Genomic DNA, 18,660 nt, shown 5'->3' with positions numbered 1-18,660 from the left:
AAGAGATTTAGTGGGCTGCATTTTTAAAGAAAAGCTCTGACTAAACACAGGATGAAGACCATGTGCTGTTCCCTGATAGCTATTGTAAGAGAAATCTACTTTTTTCCTAGTTGCTTCTGGGCTATTGGGTATTTTACAGGGAGAAGTCTGAATTTAAGTGTTACTGGGGCTAATAACAAAAGAAACAGAAGTGGCATGGCACGGCACCACGTACATGGGTTCCCATTCCTCCCTTACGGGTCATTAGCAGGGTTGGGAGCAATAAACCTGGTTGCTGACTCTGCTGCTGGAGCTGCAGTGCTAGCAGGAATGTGTGGAGGGAACAGATGAGGCGCGAGGAGTAAAATGTGATTTAGTGGCTTTCAGAGCTCTCTGTTGAGAGCAGAGGACAGAGAGGCTTCAGGCTGGGTTCCTGTTTGCAAGGGCTGTTTTCTCTGACGGTCATGTGCTGTTCTTTCTCCAGTGTCCTGCCACAAATGTGTCTTTCCCCTCTCTGTCTTCAGTTCCCAGATTACTGCTTTGTCCTCTGCTGTCTCCCACGTGGTCCTTTCCATACCCTGATGAGGTTTTCCATTCCCTGCAGCCCACATGTCCCAGGCAGTGTCTTCTGATAGCTCAGTGGTGTAGCTATTTGGTTGCAGAGCAGGTCACATGGCTGCCTCAAGCCTGTAATGGAATATGCTCAGGTGCTTCAAGAGGTTCATAGGTTACTTGGTTAGCTGACATGGAAGAGAGGCGAGGGGATGGACAGTGCAAGCAGATACCTTCATGTTAATCACAAAGTGTGCAAAAACTGGGTCATGCAAAGGACTTAACGTGTGACCAATTCTGAGTAGGTTTTCATATAAAGAGGAAAAGGCATGTGCCAGGTGAAGATCTTGCCCTTATTGCCGAGCAGCATGTGCATGTTCAAGAGTGAGAAAAGACTTGAAGCATCTAAAAAATACTTGCAATTCATTCCCTTGCTTTAGATAAAACCAAACTTCTTTTCCCTTGACTTCCCTCTCAAAAATTATCAAACTGCATTTGTTGAAATTGTCTTATGCATTCCTCTTTCCTCAAACAAAACACTCATTCCGAGAAGCATCTCATGTAGTAAATGTTGGCTTCCTAACAGGGGCATCAATGTTAACTTCCCAGTATTGCTACCGGCTTGTGTGCAGAATACATTTCTGATTCCCATCATGTAACCTTTCTGGCTTTTATTCTCATAATAAACCCTTTTGTAGTGCTTATAATTGTAGTTTTCTAGAACTCAGCCAGAGCGCTGCATGTGGAGCTGCAACTGTGCTGTCCTTGGAAGTGCAAGACAAGGATCAAGATGAAGGAGATAGATATCTGCTGAATTTGAACAAAGAGCAATTTGCTGGTCACCCATAGAAGGTTACAAGTTTGAGAAAATGTTGTAATCAAGTAGTTTCAGTTTGCAAAGGCATAGGGCTCTGCTGATTACTTCATTTGCCTGGTTGAAAATACTGCTGTGATTTAACTTCTAGGAATGTCTAATCCATTTACCTGGCATGATAGTAATGGGGAATGGAGGGAGCAACCTTCAGTCATTTATCCATGTTTATTAGGACACTATGCTAGTACTAATTTTCTGAATCAGGCATGAGGAGAAGGCTCAGGGCATCCCTGTGTAGTACTTTCAGATATACTCATTGCTATCTGAACATCAGAGCAGCAATTACTCTTTATTCCTCCTGTTATGACGCACGGCTCTTACAACACACACATGAGCAAAGAGTGTGAACATGTCCACAAGTGAGGAATTTGCAATTCGCCCCATGCTGGAAGAGGAACATGCTTGCAACAAGACACATTTTATTACTGCCACAAGAACTAGAGGCATTTCGTATTTGTACATTACATATTAACACATACTTAAGTTGCTTCATGAGCAATACAGACATCTCTAAGATTTCAGTTGATTTCAAGTATATTTCTTTGGGAGGTTTACTTTTATTTGTAAATATGTGAAATCTTGATTTATTTTTTGTGTATTTTCTCAAGCATTTAAAAAAATGGCAAAGTGTATTTTGATTCAGCCATCCCTGCATTCTTTTCTTGCTTTTTTCTTGTATATTTTAGCTTCAGTCTGACTAACAAGGAAATATTTAATGCAGTATGTTTGGTTGATGTTGTATTGGAGTTGAAATGTAGAAGGAAGACGTGAAAAGCATGCCAGAATTGAAATGTGTTTCAGGATTTTTGCAAAAAATGCTTGTGAAAATATTTTTGTTGTCTTTGCTTTCTGTCTGAAGACATTGCAGGGAATTCCAACTGAAAACATAGCCTCTGCAATTTGTCTAAAACATGTTGCAGTTTTATTTTTACAAAGAAGAAACAATTCCAAAGTGCTTGTTATTTACACTTCTAATTGCTCTTCCTATTCAAGTACAGCTTGATGCAATAATTAACTTCAAAGGAGAAATCAACCACTTGATAAATGTTCCAATATACAAGTATAGCTCATTAATTTTATATTTATATAAATGTGTGTGCATATATACATGTTATCTTAGATCTATATAGACAGTCTGGTGCTTGTTTTACTGAATAGTTTTAAATTTAGCATAATGGCTGTGTTTGATGGCAAATCAGTATTTTCAATGTTGTAATTATCAATGAAACAGAATCTTTTTCCAGTTTAAAAAAAGAACATCTTTGCAGTACAACATTAAAATTGATTAATTGAAATCAAAGAATCATTATTAATACTTGTGATTCAAATAATTATGCTTTCAAAACAGTCCATACTGCTTTCAGAGGGCTTTCCCGGTCCATCCTGGGTGGATGGGAGCGATTCGCTATCCCTGTTGCAATAGCAGAGGTTTGCCTCAGTTGGCAAGGGCTGTACTTGTTCGACAGAAAGTTGGGCGATGCCTGCTTGCAGCCTTACTGAGAGGAGCTCCTGAGCGCTGTAGGTGTATATTTTTATAGTGTTTCAGGGGCTAAGCCAGCTGGAAGGTGTGGTACAAATGGGAGGTTTCATTTCTGTATTTCTTTAGAAGCTGAGCAAAAAAAAAAAAAAAAAGCAATGAGTGAGAAGCTGGGAGATGAGTAGAGTAGAGTAAACCAGTGTAGATTTCCTTCTCCAGAGAATGAAGAGTATAAAAGCCCGATGGTAAGTCTTCACCAGGACAGCACAGTGTGTTAGGGCATGGCCAGCCAGCCCTGCTGCGCCCAAGCCTTTGCCCCGGCAGCACACGGTGCCGTCACGCCTGGCTTTGTGCATATATAACATTGCAGGAACGTGTCTGCCAGGCACATGGTACAGGGCAGGGTGCTGCCAGCCACAGGGCTGGGGTGCGTGCGTGGAAGCAGACCACCAAAGCCGGGGTGAAAGCTGTGGTAGGCAAGTGAAGGTTATTCACTAGAGGAGGGCTTTATTTTGTGGTTGCACTTTGACAGCAGGGGAAGCGGGCAGAGGAGTGTGGTTTTTCTGCAGGGGAGTTAAGACACAGGCAATCTTATTGAGCTGAGAGGTTGAGGAATGTGAACAAAATGGGTAAGTGTTGATTTTACAGCTGGACTAATCTTCTCATTGTGTAGGAGTGACTTGTTAACGATGGCTGATGGCATTATCACACCACCACCAGCTCCTAGCATACTGGACATAGGGCAGGGGTGGGGGCGTGAAAGGCTTGTGGGGTTTTCTCACCCTTTCTAATCTCTGGAGAGGATGAGGCTGTGCCCCTCAGGGCTTTACGTGTGATAGAGGCTGTATCATAAGGTGGCATTAGGGGTGCTCATCTCCTTGTTGCTATAAGGCTGGGACACCCCTACATGCCTCCCCATCCCTAGACTTCTACCCCAGAACTTACACAAATATCAGCAACAACTTTTGTGACACTTTCATATTTTTTTTTCTCTTTTTTCCCAAGCATCCTCTTTGCAGACATAGAGGGTTTCACAAGTCTGGCCTCCCAGTGCACTGCTCAGGAGCTGGTCATGACGCTGAACGAGCTCTTTGCCAGATTTGATAAGCTAGCAGCTGTAAGTTTTCTATTATAATTCTGATTTTTTTTTTCCTGTTGCAAGAATGACATACTGTGCTGGTTCACTGGATTTCTGTAAATATTCACTGCCCTAAAAGGCAAGCTATTGCAAGCATGAATATAATCTGAACACTTCTCTCTTCTTTATTATTATTATTAATTTTTTTTAGGAGAACCACTGTTTACGTATCAAGATCTTGGGTGATTGCTATTACTGTGTGTCTGGGTTGCCAGAAGCAAGAGCTGACCATGCACACTGCTGTGTTGAAATGGGAATGGATATGATAGAGGCCATCTCGTAAGTACCATATTCCCCATGGAGAATTTCAGAACAAATAGTAAGTAGATTCTCTTTCCGGTTAGGTTGTCCTTACATTAGTAGCAAGGTAGCCAAGCCAGGGAACTGATGCCAGCAAAAAGGGAGACCAGCTGGAACAAGAAAACAAAATGCAGTAAAGGTTTGACAGCAGAAAGACAGACACTTGAGTCCATTACAGCTGTGTGGATATCAGAGCTCAATCTCCTGATGAGAAAGGCAAAGGTTACTGTAATTACTGGAAGTCTCATTCCCAAAGGAGGATTCCAGTGAATTACAGAAATGTGAAATCAGAGGATTAGTAATAACTTTCATTCACTCTTCACTTTCCTGTCTTTAAACTAGCTTTTTACTCACCTTACAATTCCTCTGCAAAGGTCTGTCTTGTCTAGTTTAACTAATCCTTTTCCATGTGTCCTATGCCAAAAAGGTCAGATTCAAGACTTTCTTACTTTAGTTAAATTAATTGTTGAAGAAAACCATAAAGTTGGTCTGATACAAACTGGGACAGATCCATGGTGGTTTTTCTTTTATTTCCACTTACTTCCCCATCTTTATTTTTCTTTTAAAATCTGTTCTGAAGCTTTACCTGCTCCTAGTAATCAGACTAGCAATCTTGTGTTTGTCCAGACCACTCCTGTCTTTAGAGACTAACAAATATGAGACCCATATCTAGTTATATTACTTGGAGGACTGCAGACAATGGTGAATATTGTTTGCGTCAGACGTGAGTTTTCACAGGCCAATTCTTTCAGAACTCAGGTAGGGAAGATTTATTTGGTCATCCTGAGCGTATGCAAGTTTAGGCACAAAGTTCAGTCAGTTTTGGATGGTAACTGAGCTGACCTTAGTATCTACACCATCCCTGGTGCACAGAGACTCTGCTTCTTTTTCCCTTCTCTTTGAGTTTTTTATTCTGTGAAAGCATCTTCTAAAGTATCCATGGTGCCAACAGAGAAGTAGAAGATCTCTATGCAGTTCTCCTCTCATTCCGTTCAGTAAATTGATGGAGTTTCCACTTCATCTTGATAAAAACTAGAGCCACCTATTTGCTGAGCTTGATACAGTGCATCCTTACCATTTGAATTTCTGCAAGGACATGAATACACACCCACACTTCTCAGCCTCATTTTCATAACAAAGATACATAGTTTGAAAAGCAGTGTTTTCACCCAGGAGACCCCATTCAAAGAGCAATACACAGCAGCATTCCCTTGCTTTGTATACAGTGTATACTGTCAGGACTTCCTACCTTTACTTTCCTGGTTATAAACTCTGTTGCTTTGCACCAGTCTCCTTTTGGGGTTTGTATGCAAAACCCCAAATAAAAGGAGTTACAAGTAACTAGTTTTCAGTAGCCCTTGAAAGGATGCTATTTCTTCCACATGAAGTACAATTAAGTGACAGGTGACAGTGTGTCTTGTCAAACACGAGAAGCAGCAATTCTTAGCCACCAGCCCTACAAAGAAGATACTGTGTACATTGTCCAGAAAAGTCTCACTTTCTGCACTAGTTGGCCTCATGAAATTCAGAGACCTTGACATGTTGCTGTGTAATCCACCACAAGGCTGAGTAACACCAGGATGTTTAGACTTCATTGATTAACTGAAACCCACCTTACCTTGACATAAACATGGAGCTGAAGTGCACTCAGTGTTTGTTTACAAATAGCTCTTCAGCAGCCTTTAAAACTTGTTTCCCACTTGATGTATGATGAATGCATTTAACAATCTTATCTCTTAATAAGTCTGGAAGGTGACTGTTCTCACTACACCTGCCCCCCCCCCCCCCAAGGATCAAGATAAGAGGTTTCACAATTAAGGTAACCAGTAGCTACTGAACATTTGATTGCAGGCTTCACCAACACTGGGCCCTGCCTCTAGGCTGATTTCATCTGTGCACAATAACAGCAGGGAGTGTTACCCCAGATCAGAAAGATAGAATTATATTCGCTGTACTGCTGGTATAAATGAACTAAAAAAAAAAAAGGAAGGTAACAAAGGATATTTCATTTTTCTATAAAGAATAGCCAAATGCATTTGTTTGCTGCAAAGTCTGGAGAAGGTCACCTTCTCCTCAATGATTCTACTGGGAGAAGTTCCCTGGTCTTGTGTCAGTAACATAGCTTGGCAGAGGGTGCAGTAGGGTTTGTAGCACTCATGCAGCATGTGCTGTACCCACACTGCAGCTGCTGTTGTCCTTGCAAGGGTTATGGCCGCAGCTGCATTTTCATTACCCCAGTTCCTATTGCTTTCCCAAGTATTGTGATTGGAGCTCTTTCAGTTTGTAAGCCTGTGGCAACTTACCCATACACAGCTTCCCTTCCCTGCCAGACAACCTCTGCTGCTTGTTAATAAAAATAATGAATGTCACTTCAGCAAGTAGACAGTGAAACGTAAGATAGGGATTGTAAGGAAAAAGGATCTGTGAGAGGGTAGGAGCTGTTTCAACAAGAAGTCATCTTGAACAGTCTTTTAAGGGGCATATTACACTGTGAGGAGTGAACTAGAGTCTAGAATTGGTTTATCTTTAATCACTCATCTTCATTAATAACTAAAGCATAAATATTAGATCTGTGTTGATGTTAGGAAGTTGGCAGGACTTGTCTGTCCGGAGGATGTTATCTAGAAAGGACTAGATGAACCTGAAAACCAAAAAGGTTGAAATCTGATAGGTATGAAGTACAGCTTCTTGCTGCAAGGAATTAACAGCTCAAAGGAAAGGACTGTGCTGTGTGATGTAGGTGAATTTACCTGTGAAACATGGACATTCTGGGAATGATGTGAACAGCAGTGACGAGAAGCAGAGTTGTTCTGGTGGCCTCATCAAGACTTTCCCCTACCCACATTCCTAAATATATTTTCCATGTGAACAGCTCTTGAAGTTAACTTTTGCCCTAAAAGGGCAAAACCCACAAAGTATTCCAGCAGTCATTTTGGAAGTAAGCAGAACATCCAAAACCTTATTAAAATCAGAGCTTGAGTATTTGTAGCTGCCTGTTTGGAGTGACTGCAATAGATGTGGTTCTCTGGTTTTGCTGCTCTGACTGCAGCTGTAAGCCCTGTTCAAGCTTTCCAACTGCAGTGGGGTATTTCACACACATATCATGTTTCATCTGTGGAAGAGTTGATGCTTGGTGCCGTACAGACAAATTAAGATCTCTGAAATCATTTCCTTTTTCTCTTTGCAACATGCTATTACTCTTAATGAGGCTGAGTGCTGGCAGGTTATGTCCAGCTTTGGTATGGAAATCAGAGACCAGCACTTTATTCCTTTTACTGCCCCAAAGATTTCTTTTTTATGAGTTCTCAACTTGAGCATGAGTTCAGGGTACATGGATTTACTCCAAGGGCTCCCCTTTCTAATTAGTACTCTGCTTGGCCAGCCAGGCCATCCAAAAGCAGTACAGCTGGTCTGGCTTTGTTTTGTTGTCCTGTTGGTGTTGAGCAGCACCGTGTGTATGCATGAATAATTTATGGGTCATTATGGATTTTTGTGTTCTGGGTGCAGGTTTGTGCCACCGACTACAACCATGCAGTCCTTAGTGATGTCCTTTTTTCCCACATCTCTTTTCAGACTAGTCCGGGAGGTGACAGGAGTAAATGTCAACATGAGGGTTGGAATCCACAGCGGGAGAGTTCACTGTGGGGTCTTGGGCCTTAGGAAGTGGCAGTTTGATGTGTGGTCCAACGACGTTACGTTAGCCAACCACATGGAAGCAGGGGGCAAAGCTGGGTAAGTTGCTTCATCAAAGCTGTCGTGTCAATCTGTGTGTTGTTTTGTGTCTGACATGTCACGGTGAGGCGGGGAAATGGGGGACAGAGGTTCAGAGAGTCTGTATGTCTGTAAAATGAACTGTGGGTGTAGTGTTCCATGTCTACATGTCTTTGGTTACACAAAGTCTACAAAATCCCAAGATGGGCATATCCTTCTGTGGTAAGAACTGAATTCCTTCTTTGTGAAACAAAGCTGACAGATACAGCAGAAATGAGCAGGCCTGTGCAAACACTAGCAGAGCTGGTCATGGTTACAAAGAGATGTGACCATAAGTTAACAGTGTTTGCTGGGGAGCATCCCAGCTATCGATGGATATTGTATGAAGCGTTGTTTCAGACCAGCCTTTTGTTTTGAAACATTCCTGTGAGAGAGCAGAATCTGTTCTTGTTTCGCCGCTGTATGGACCAACTGAAGACTGAGTTGTTGCAAAGTTCATTCCATGAGATAATTTTTCTATGTGCCTTTCCATCTTTTCTCTGTGCTGGAAGAAAGCACAAGACTGTGGTACTTGATAGGATACCTCTACAAGGCACTCTTATACCACAGTGATTAATGTGATACAACAAAAAAGATACATGCTACAGTATATATTACATGCGTCTGCTGAGTAGACACGTCCTTGTCAAGGGCCTGTGTTTGCTGAAAAAAATGTATCTGCTGTGTGTTAGAGCAAAGTGAATAAAAGAACGAGTGCTTTCTATCTAAGGAGGTGCTTATAAATGGATGTGTAAGATGCTTAACATGAACACCTCTCTCTTTAAGAAGATGCCTCCTGGCCTGCTTCCTTTAAAACAGATGAAACTCCTGTACTACATCTGTAAGAGTAGTGGCATGGCTAAATAAATGGGGTTTTATTGCTTGTTTGTTCCAGTACATGGAACCTGTCACTGACATGAACTAGATTTTTAGGTGATAACTTTTCAGAGCCTACAAAACTGGCTTGTCTTTTGTCTCATTCAAGGCGCATCCACATAACAAAAGCAACCCTGAACTATCTTAATGGAGACTATGAGGTGGAGCTGGGCTTTGGAGGGGAGCGCAACGCTTATCTGAAAGAGCACAGTATTGAGACTTTCTTGATTGTACGGTGCAGCCAGAAACGGGTAAGACCAAAGAAACTAATGCATTAAAAAATTTTAATAACTAGATGGTCCCCAACACACTAAAGTAGAGTGAACACCAGCCTTTATAGATGAGTGAGTTGATTACATGACCTTCAGTGCCAAAAATTTGTTTCTCTTTCCTCTTCCTGAATTTTGCATGTGTAGAAGGGAGTGTAGCTACCTTCTGCATAAGATTTCTGCACCAAGTACTTTCTAGTTCTATCAAAGAAACTGTCCTGAGTTGTTTTCAAAATCATTTTGAAGAATGTTGTTAATATAGATATGTATTTTTTCAATTAAATTTGATACTTGTACAAGTTCTTAAAGAGATAGATTAAAACCACAAAGATCCCTTCTCTGTCAGATTACAGACAGAGGTCTTTTTGTCCATCTGCTCACCATATTGCCATGAACATAAAGATTAGAGCAGTTCTTACCGTTACTTTTCAGCCTCTGTTTCTGAAGATGGGAAAATCTGGCCTACTGTAATGATGGATGATCACTGTGACAGTGGAATGAGATCATACCTACTGCTACGACATGGGTCAGGCTGCACAAAATAAGGGCATTACTGACTTGAACTTGAGTCAAGTCAAACTCAAATGGACTTCAGCCAATATATCTTCTTTTTGTGACACTGCCAATAACAGAAAATAGGTTGATGTTATCACTCGCTTGTATTCTTTTAAATAATGGCAGACTGTAATACTAGAAAAGGACCTTTTTGAACATCTATTTGAGCCTAGCCAATAATACTTCTCTAAGTAATTTCTGCACTATAGACACTACATTCCTATTCACAGTACGGGCAAGCATATAAAGATTGGCCTGAATTGAAAATAATTTCAAACATTTCTGAATCTGAGGCCAATTAAACCTTTCCACAGCTGTAAATATGACTACTATGAGATTAAATGAATTAGCTTTTGTGACATGTTCCAATAGCATGGTTGATTTGAATAACTATAACACCTATACAGAAATACTTTGTTACCATTGCCTCATTTCCTGAGAGAATGGAAGCCTCAAATCTCCATAATGGATATTGTGTAAAAAATCTCCAAGAAGAGCCCTTATCATCTGCTGAAGAGAGAAGCTGATGTTTTGGTTTCTATCTGCTCAGAAGATAAATCTCATTAACAATTGTCAATCTTCAAAAGAGGATTAGAGCTTGCAGTGCAAGATTATTGTTTCCTGAGCATCACTGCCTGTCAGTGGGCCAGCTGATGTTTATACCTAAACCACTGCTTCTTTGCTGGGTAGATTTACAAACATAAACCAAAATACCCTTATGGTCAGGCCCCATCTCTTGGGGTGGAGAAGCTATATTGACTTCTTAAATCATGCACTCACCAAGCTGTCTGTATGCTCTTGTGGAGAACTGAGGGTTTCTCTGGGAAGAAGAGGAAGACCTAAGATCAGGATTCTGCTCCTTGCTGGTGTAGACGAAAAACTCAAAATCACAGATCACTTGGGGCTTGACTTCATTTTTGAAGGCAGGGCTGTCTTTTGACTAGGAGACTGGACAAAGACTCAGGAGAGATTTGGATTCCATTCCAGAATTAGATTTTGAGGAACTTGCATCTTTGTGCCTTGATTTTCTATGGTAAAATAAAATGGGTTCTCCCCTCCCCATTCTTTCACTGCTTTATATGTATTCATTGCAGCTCTGTTACATGGTGTAGCCCTCAGCTGAAGTCTCTAGGCACTACTATAATGCTGCTCTAACGTGCTGCATCCCAGAGTAGCTAAGAATTGGGACATGCGCACAGCCTACATAATTATTGGGCTAAATTGAAACATAAAGCAACTGCTACCCAAGATCATGGGTATTAGCATTTAGCATTTGAGGGGCTCCTGGTTTGCCCATACTGCTGCAACTTTCTTGCTCCCGTAGCCATTTTCTATCCCTTTGTGAATAGTTTAAAGTTCTCTCTCTCTTTAATAACTCATTTTCACATAATATAAAGATCAGAAGTGAGAAAAGCTTTCTCCCATAGTCAGCTCAGTCAGTCTTGAATATTTTGCCTGATGCTAGGCAAAGTTCTAGCACTTCACTTTTTCCTTCCATTTCTGCTTGATTTTAATGACTTCTTGTGATGTATTTAGCCAGGTTTTTAGTTCAGTCTGTTCCAGTAATGGCCATAAAATGTTCACCTAACTTAGTACTGGGTTCCTGTGAGTCGTGTCTGGGTTCCTGCTGTCCTCACACACAAGGCACAGGATTTGCATGGACCTGAGAGCAGATACATAGCTGACCCAAGTAACTGTTTGCCTGAGCTGTTCCTCAGTTCACACAGGCAGGCTTGAATTATCTGGATACCTAGTCCATCAGTCCCATAGCCATCAAAACCCAACAATACCAGGAGTTACAATGAATGTATAAAACGTAACAGCATCTGTTCCGTACCCTTTCTGCTTACTGTTGCCATGGGGAGCCATAACTTTGACTTTGCTGTCTTTTTTTGTTTATTTGACTTTTTCATCATGTTAATGCCATTTCTTTGGCACAGAGTAAATGGGAGGAACATTTATCTAATATTTTTGTTCCAGGAACTCAGTCTATCTCCTTCTTTGAAATTACAGGTTTTTTTCTTCTTAAGGATGCTGTTAACTGAAATATATTTAGTTGAGTTTTAGGGTGGGAAGAGCTAGATTCTGATCACTCAGTCTTTAAATAACATCCCTAGAGCTGAAAATGTAGTCCTTGTTTTCTATCTGGTACACAGAAGAGTTGCTTTCTATTGAAAGAGAATAAACTGCAAAGTTTTAAAATCCAGTCTGTTTTGGTTTCTCTCTCCTCATCTTTACCTCCAGATCCACTTTTGCATTTCTGTTTGCTTGTCCTGTGATGATGCTGCTCTTGTGGGTGAGCACTTACCTGTGAAGAAAGCAGTGCTCAGATACCCCAGAGCAGTGCAGAAGTGACTTTATTATTGCAGTGTTATGTTCCCCTAGATAAAAGTTTTCATGCCTTTTTTTGAAAGCATAGATCCAAAGTTCCAAATTTGTTTTCCTTGTGTTTGCTTTCAGTTCCTTAAGCTAGGGGTTTGTTGATTAAAATACAAAACAGTCTTAACTGTGTGAAATGTAAAGGGTGCCATGCATTTCATTGTAATGTGAACCTATATATATATACACACACACACATATACATATATAAAAGTATATATATAAAAAAAGTAATTCTTGTCATAAAATTTGCAGGCTCCACCATAAAGGTCTGTTGAATCTTTTGCTGTTGTTTGTTTGCTCCCATTAGTGCTCACAGTGGGCTGCTCTAAAATCTGGTTGCTCTGGTGCCTGATTGCTCTGGTTGTCTGGTGTCTGCTGTCAGACAGAAATTGTATCCCCTCTCTCCCTCTCAGCCTTTCTTCTCCTAAGATAAACTTTTCTAATGTCTTGTCACAATAAAGAAGAGACAAGCACAAGCTCTCTCAGCAAGCTTTTCATTTTTGTGATCATCAAAGGAAACCTTTACCTTTTGCATAGTTGCATTATCTTGGTGTCTGATATTTATTCTGTGATGAACTAATGTGATTTCTGATAATTAAGTGAAGTTTCAGGCTGTAATCTCTAAGTGAATGATCATGCATTTTGTACACTTGAATCTCTCGGGTCCCATTTCTACTATGTCAGTCCTCAAACATCAGGTGCTAATACTCGTTTTTTTCTTATCTATTAGATACTACCTCTGCTTCTCTCATTAGCTAAGTCTGTCATTGCTACACTTGGTGCCAAATGTGATGAGAAAAAAATTAAACAAAATCTTCCCCTGAGACTAATCATTGAGTAACTCTACTAGTAACTTTCATCCAGCCTAATACTTCCTCCTTCAAAACCATCTCTTGCCATTTCACTGGAAACCAGCTCTTTGCCCAGCTTCCTATTCTCCATCTGTCTTAGCCATTAAGCACTCCAGCACAGCACTCTGTCAAATGCTGTATGGAAAAAACAAGGCCAGTGAGAGCTACTGTATTTTTTCTGTCTAGAAAAACTTGGATGCTCTGAAGGCTGTTACTCCAAGCCCAGCATTTGCTGCTCTACAAGTTCTGTATCATGATCCCTGACTAAATAGTTATTAAAAGTATCTGTTACCAGAACTGAAATTGCAGTTGGCAGTTTTGCACAGATCTGGGATGGACTTCAACACATCACACTTAAGTTTTGCTTCCAGCTTAGTCATGTTTTCCGTTTATAACCCTATGCTTATGATCCTTCTTCCCTTTTGCCTCTACTGTGGCAGTAGTGATTTTCTGAAGAGAAATAATCTGTTCCTTCGGTTCTAGAGTCATGTAGATTTTTCAGTTTCTGTTATCCTTGTGTAATACATGGTGACTTACACAGGGTGACTTACACAGGGTGACTTCTGTCCTTATTCAGTATTTTTTTCATTCATTTGAATATGTGTTTCTAATGGACTTATTACCTTAACATGAAAGAAATACAGGAATTCTCCAAGGAGATCTTTGCCTTTCCTCCATTACTGGCTTTGCATCTTCATTCTTTGTCTGAAAGTCTGTGTTCCCAGATAAACAGCAAATTATCAGCTAGAATTACTAATACTATTACCCAGATCTTTACTGATTCCCAAACTTAACCCCGAGGCATTGTAGTGAACTACCCAGCATTACTCAGTACAATGTCTTTAGCCTTCCACAGAGTGGCTTTGTTTTATTCTTGTTATGCTTTTTTGGTTTTAAGTTTACCCTGAAGACTGGAGCATTTCTAACACAGAGCTCTGTACCTCCACCTCCACAACTTTTATATCTGTCCTTCTGCATTTTATTCAAAATGTCCGCCCCAGCCATTACTGCTATCCTATTACATCCCTGCTATTCTTACAGTACTCAGTTTAATTATTGTAATATCCAGTAGTCCCAGTTCTTGTGCCGCCCAAGTTGCTGGAGTTTGTACAGGAGCATGTCACTTGGTGGTTGTTGGCAACTTTCTGCTCTTCTTTGAGATCAGGTGCTGCACTTATTTGCAGAACCATCACAAATACTCTTCTCATCATCACTTCTAATCACTGATAAAAGCTTTACTGTGAGAAGGGTGGAAAAGTATGTTTGGAGGAGTGGGAAACAGACCTTAAGCTGAATAGGATTTTAACAGCACACTAGGTTTACAGCTAGTTTTATTGTCCTCAACTTTGTCAGAAGTCTGGGGAAATGCTTTGCTTTGAACACAAGTGGAAGCAAAACGTGACTATCAACGGATGAGAAATACTGCTGACTAAGCACACTGTGCTGAGTGCACAAAGTTGGCAGACTGAAAAATGGTTTTTTTTTTCTAATGTCTTTTAATTGCAGTAAACATGGGTGTTTCTTTAACGATAGCAGGTACACAACAGTTTCAGAAAGGATTGTTGATGGTGGCCTTAAAACAGTTCAACAATACTTTGGCTGTAACTCCTAGAAAAACAATTTTCATTCTTTTCTAAATAGCGTCCTGGAACTCCATCCAGCTGAAGAAACAAAATGGTCCTTTAAATGTTGTGCATGTGACTCTCCTAAACCACAATCAATCTAATGTGATGATTCCTCAATTTAACAAATTTAATCACAGCTCGGCAGGGTTCCACTCATGTAGATTTATGAAGGCAGTGGTTTGGAGCATGTAGCACTGCAAGAAATATCATTCACATGTCAATAGGACTTCAAGACAATTTAAAGAATAATACGTAGCTGAATCTGAAATGGCTGATCCATGCTCAGATTTCATTGCTTTGTTGCACTGATAGTGATCAATATGTTGGAAAATCCTATCACACACTAAAGAAGTAACAGGCATTCTTGATGCAATTGATAAGTATAAGAAAATCCCAGCTATTTCTACAGTTTTGCTATAGCGTTACTGTAGCTCAGTGTGTGGGAACTAGTGGTGGGAACACAATAAAACCTCTGGGAATAAGATTTACAGTCTCTCTGTGAGTCAAGATTTGAAAAGTTCCCACAACAGCTTTCTGGAGTTTAGCCACTTTAAACCTGAAAAACTCATTGCTGTCAGAAACTTTTGCACCTGCTCCTGTTGTTGGTAGTACCTGTAATGAGTAAGACTGAAAGGTATCATCACTTCCTTTTCTTTAGTTTTCTTTCCAGTCTTGTTAGGCCGTAGGTAGCCCTGTGTGCAAGTTGTCCTCGTGGTGTCACTTAGCCAGGAAGAAACAGAGGAGGGATCCTCATAAATTTCCACAGAGGAGCTCTAATTCTTCATTTTTGGAGTTTGTTATTATCATCACCTACTGAACAAGTGATTTTTCAGAAAATAAATTAGCTCAACTTTTTAAAATATCAGGTTTAAAAAAAATGTTTTTGAATAAATATTGATGTTAATAGCAAAGTCCTGTTGTTCAAGATAATATAGTAGCACAGTATGTAATGTGGGAAACCAAAAATCCAAATACAAAATGCTTGTATATATGTGTTTTAATCTGATTGAAAATATTGCTGAAACATAGTTCACAATCCAGTGGAAACCTTCTACAGGGGGTGGGGGGAAATACTGCCAGAGTTCATGTAGCCATGGAAAATTTATGGTGCCTGACCTCATGGTTAGAAATTATCTCAGAAGTATATATTTACCCATTTGTCCCACCCTCACCTCAACCCAGATGTGTCAATGAACACGTATGAGCCCTTTTATTCCCTTCAAATTCATCAGGTGATGCTTCAGAGTCACTAGCACTAGCAGCAGGTAGAAGGATCACTCACTGGCTGAAAGGGGTTAGTACATCTGCTTGGATTTTTGGCATAAAGGCTTTTCTCAAATTCTAACCAAATTTACTAACTCGGGGGGGAAACCTGCTATATGTATCTTTTATCATCTATTGATGTAAAGCCTTTTGTAATGTAACCAAATAGCTTTGCTTTTATAGGTCCTGAGACTAGTTTCAGCATCTGGGTTTTTTGACTGCTTTTGGTTGAAAACCCTTCACTAAGTTGTAATAAAATGGATTGACAATGTCACCTCTATTATTGAAAACAATATATATTTGCTTGGAGATAATGAAACTGTATTTCCTACCAGTTTTCTGGCATCACATCATAGAATAAAGAAGCATAACTATGAAAAAGATTGCATAACTGAAAAAAATATAAGAAAGTGCTACAAATGGTGGCAGAGACCAAACAGAGCAGTGACTTTTAAAAAACAAAACCTCAAACCAACTCAAATCCGGACATCAGCGTCGCATCACATTAATGTATTTTTAGAAACATTTAAAACACAGCTCTCCTGGAGGTTATGCAGTGGCTCTGTCATGATTACTCATGTGAAACTCAGCTGGTGCCAAGTGATGGAGTTTTCAGCTCTTGCAGATGAAACAGTGGTGGGTCTGATGCAAGGAAGAGGCGACGTGGGAGGCACTTGCTGTCCTGGGGGCGTGCAATGTGGGAGCACGTATGGTTCTCCCTAGCAAACATCCCGGGGAGCTGACAGCTCCCTTGGGTTTGCTCCCACTGAATTTCCTTGAGATCCTACATTGGTCATCCTGGCTGGGTGGAAAAAGATCTTTGCTGGCAGCCTGGGGCTGCAATGACCACTGCTACTTACTGCCATCGGGCCAGTTGGGTGTCCGGCACAGGTCTTCTGTCGCAAGTGGCCCCATGTCCCCAGCTAGTGGCCATGAAGCCTGCAGCACTACATTCCTGGGAACGTCTGGTGCCTGCGTGGTGAGCTTGTGGTCTCGTGGGAAATGTTGTCATTGTAGCTGTCTTTTCTTTGCAAGAAAAGAAATTATGATTTCCCATGCTTGTCAATCAGGCAGCTTTCCCCAGCACTGAATTTTAGCAGGCTTTTTAAAATTTCTTTTAAAAAAAATAATTGAAGGCAGCATAACACTTGACATTTAACTCTCTGGTTACCATGGAAATAACACCAGGTATTTTGCAAACTTCTGACAGGTACAAGTTAAAATGAGTAGTGGGGAATCAAAATAAACAGGTAAGGAGAGCAGACTCCAGGCAAAAAAAAGATGCAGACCTACCTGTATTGCCATACAACACTTGAACAAAAATTCTAGAGTTTAAAACAACTGATGCTTTCTTTTTAAATTATTCAGTTGTCTGAACACTTTCTGAAATCTGAAATTAACTACGATGTCTAATTTTTTCAGTAATCTCATGGAAGCAGCATTTCTCTTGAAAAAGTTTAATATCCCAGTAATAAACAGCCAAGTTGTAGCTATTCCTACTGTCTAAATTTTCAAGCTTTCCAGAGTTTGTCTCTTTTAAGCAATGATGTAATCATTGCCACCCCTCTGCCTTCTGAGTCAGTACAGGTAAATCGCACAGTCCTCACGGAGCAAGTCTCCAGTGCAGTCCTTGCTAGAGAAGATTAAAGGGTTTGATCTTGTGCAGTAAACTCCTGTCTTTCCACAGAACACATTCCACGTGGAAACCTGCCTGTCTTTTTAGCTAGGGAATATACCCAAAATAAGGAACTAATCAGCCTCTTGTTTAGCCTAGTTACGTGCTGCACTTCTGTGCTCTTGTAACTGGCATTGAGCTTGAATAAAGCCTTTCTGACAGATCCTGTGCAAACTTTGCAGTAAGCTCCAATTACAACCACGGTTCAAAACCAGCTCTAGTAACAAAACCAAAGACTTTGACCGAACTTCAGGAAAGTTAGTGTCAATGATAAAATTTGCAGCTAGCGTTAGGGTAGAGGAGAACCATTTTGTCACACTCTGCAATACCGTTACCCTTAACAGATACACGGTTAAGTTGTTTGCAAGATTTACATGCTTTCCTTAGCATGTCTGGAAAGATGCTCTTGCAAGTGTGGAAAATTATTTGCTTGTACCTACAGAGAAAGGTGTCCTTTATTCCCATAGCTTCAAGGAGCTTCAAGGCTCCTCTTCTTCAACCAGATTGCTCTGTGTGTCATTTCTCTTGCAGAAGCACCAGTCTAGTTTTTTTTTTTTTTTTTGAGGACCCTCTATGTAGTATCTCAGCTTGGAACTGCAATGTCCTATCTGAAATTATTCAGTTTGATTCAGTTTACTAAAAAATAAAATAGATGTCTCCATTTTGGAGTGCTCTCTGTGTTTACACAGGTTATGGTGGTTATTCAAAACAAGCAAAGGTAAAATGGTGGGCACCACTTGGAGGAAGTGTTCTAAAAAATGGGAAGAAAAAGAAATAGTGGACTGGGACTGCTCCTGATCAGCAGCCACGTCATAAAGTTCAAGGTGCAAAGCCAGCTTCTAGAGTGAGAGATCAGAAGTGAGAGATGCTTGGAGAATGACTGCTATGTAAACATTTCAAAATGTATTCTGCATTTCTCTCTCATTTGTATTTCAGAAAGACGAGAAAGCCACAATAGCCAAGATGAACCGCCAACGCGCTAATTCCATCAGCCATAACCCGCCACACTGGGGTGTTGACCGGCCCTTTTATAACCACCTTGGAGCTCACCAGGTCTCCAAAGAGATGAAGAGAATGGTAATGCCTTGCTTTAT

General features: G+C 40.5%; 1 protein-coding gene across 1 annotated transcript in view; it reads left to right on the top strand.

Moving 5' to 3' along the window:
- Window positions 1-18,660, top strand: part of ADCY5 (adenylate cyclase 5) — a 221,699-nt gene that overhangs the window by 156,537 nt on the left and 46,502 nt on the right. Inside the window, exons 4-8 of the mRNA XM_052791136.1 lie at window positions 3,888-3,999; window positions 4,172-4,299; window positions 7,894-8,052; window positions 9,056-9,197; window positions 18,503-18,643. Coding sequence (XP_052647096.1) covers window positions 3,888-3,999; window positions 4,172-4,299; window positions 7,894-8,052; window positions 9,056-9,197; window positions 18,503-18,643 — 682 coding nt within the window. The remainder of the gene's footprint in view (window positions 1-3,887; window positions 4,000-4,171; window positions 4,300-7,893; window positions 8,053-9,055; window positions 9,198-18,502; window positions 18,644-18,660) is intronic.

Source organism: Harpia harpyja, chromosome 7 (genome assembly GCF_026419915.1).
Source record: "Harpia harpyja isolate bHarHar1 chromosome 7, bHarHar1 primary haplotype, whole genome shotgun sequence".
In the NCBI taxonomy this organism is placed as follows: Eukaryota; Metazoa; Chordata; class Aves; order Accipitriformes; family Accipitridae; genus Harpia; species Harpia harpyja.
This window is presented reverse-complemented; position numbering and strand designations above follow the sequence as displayed.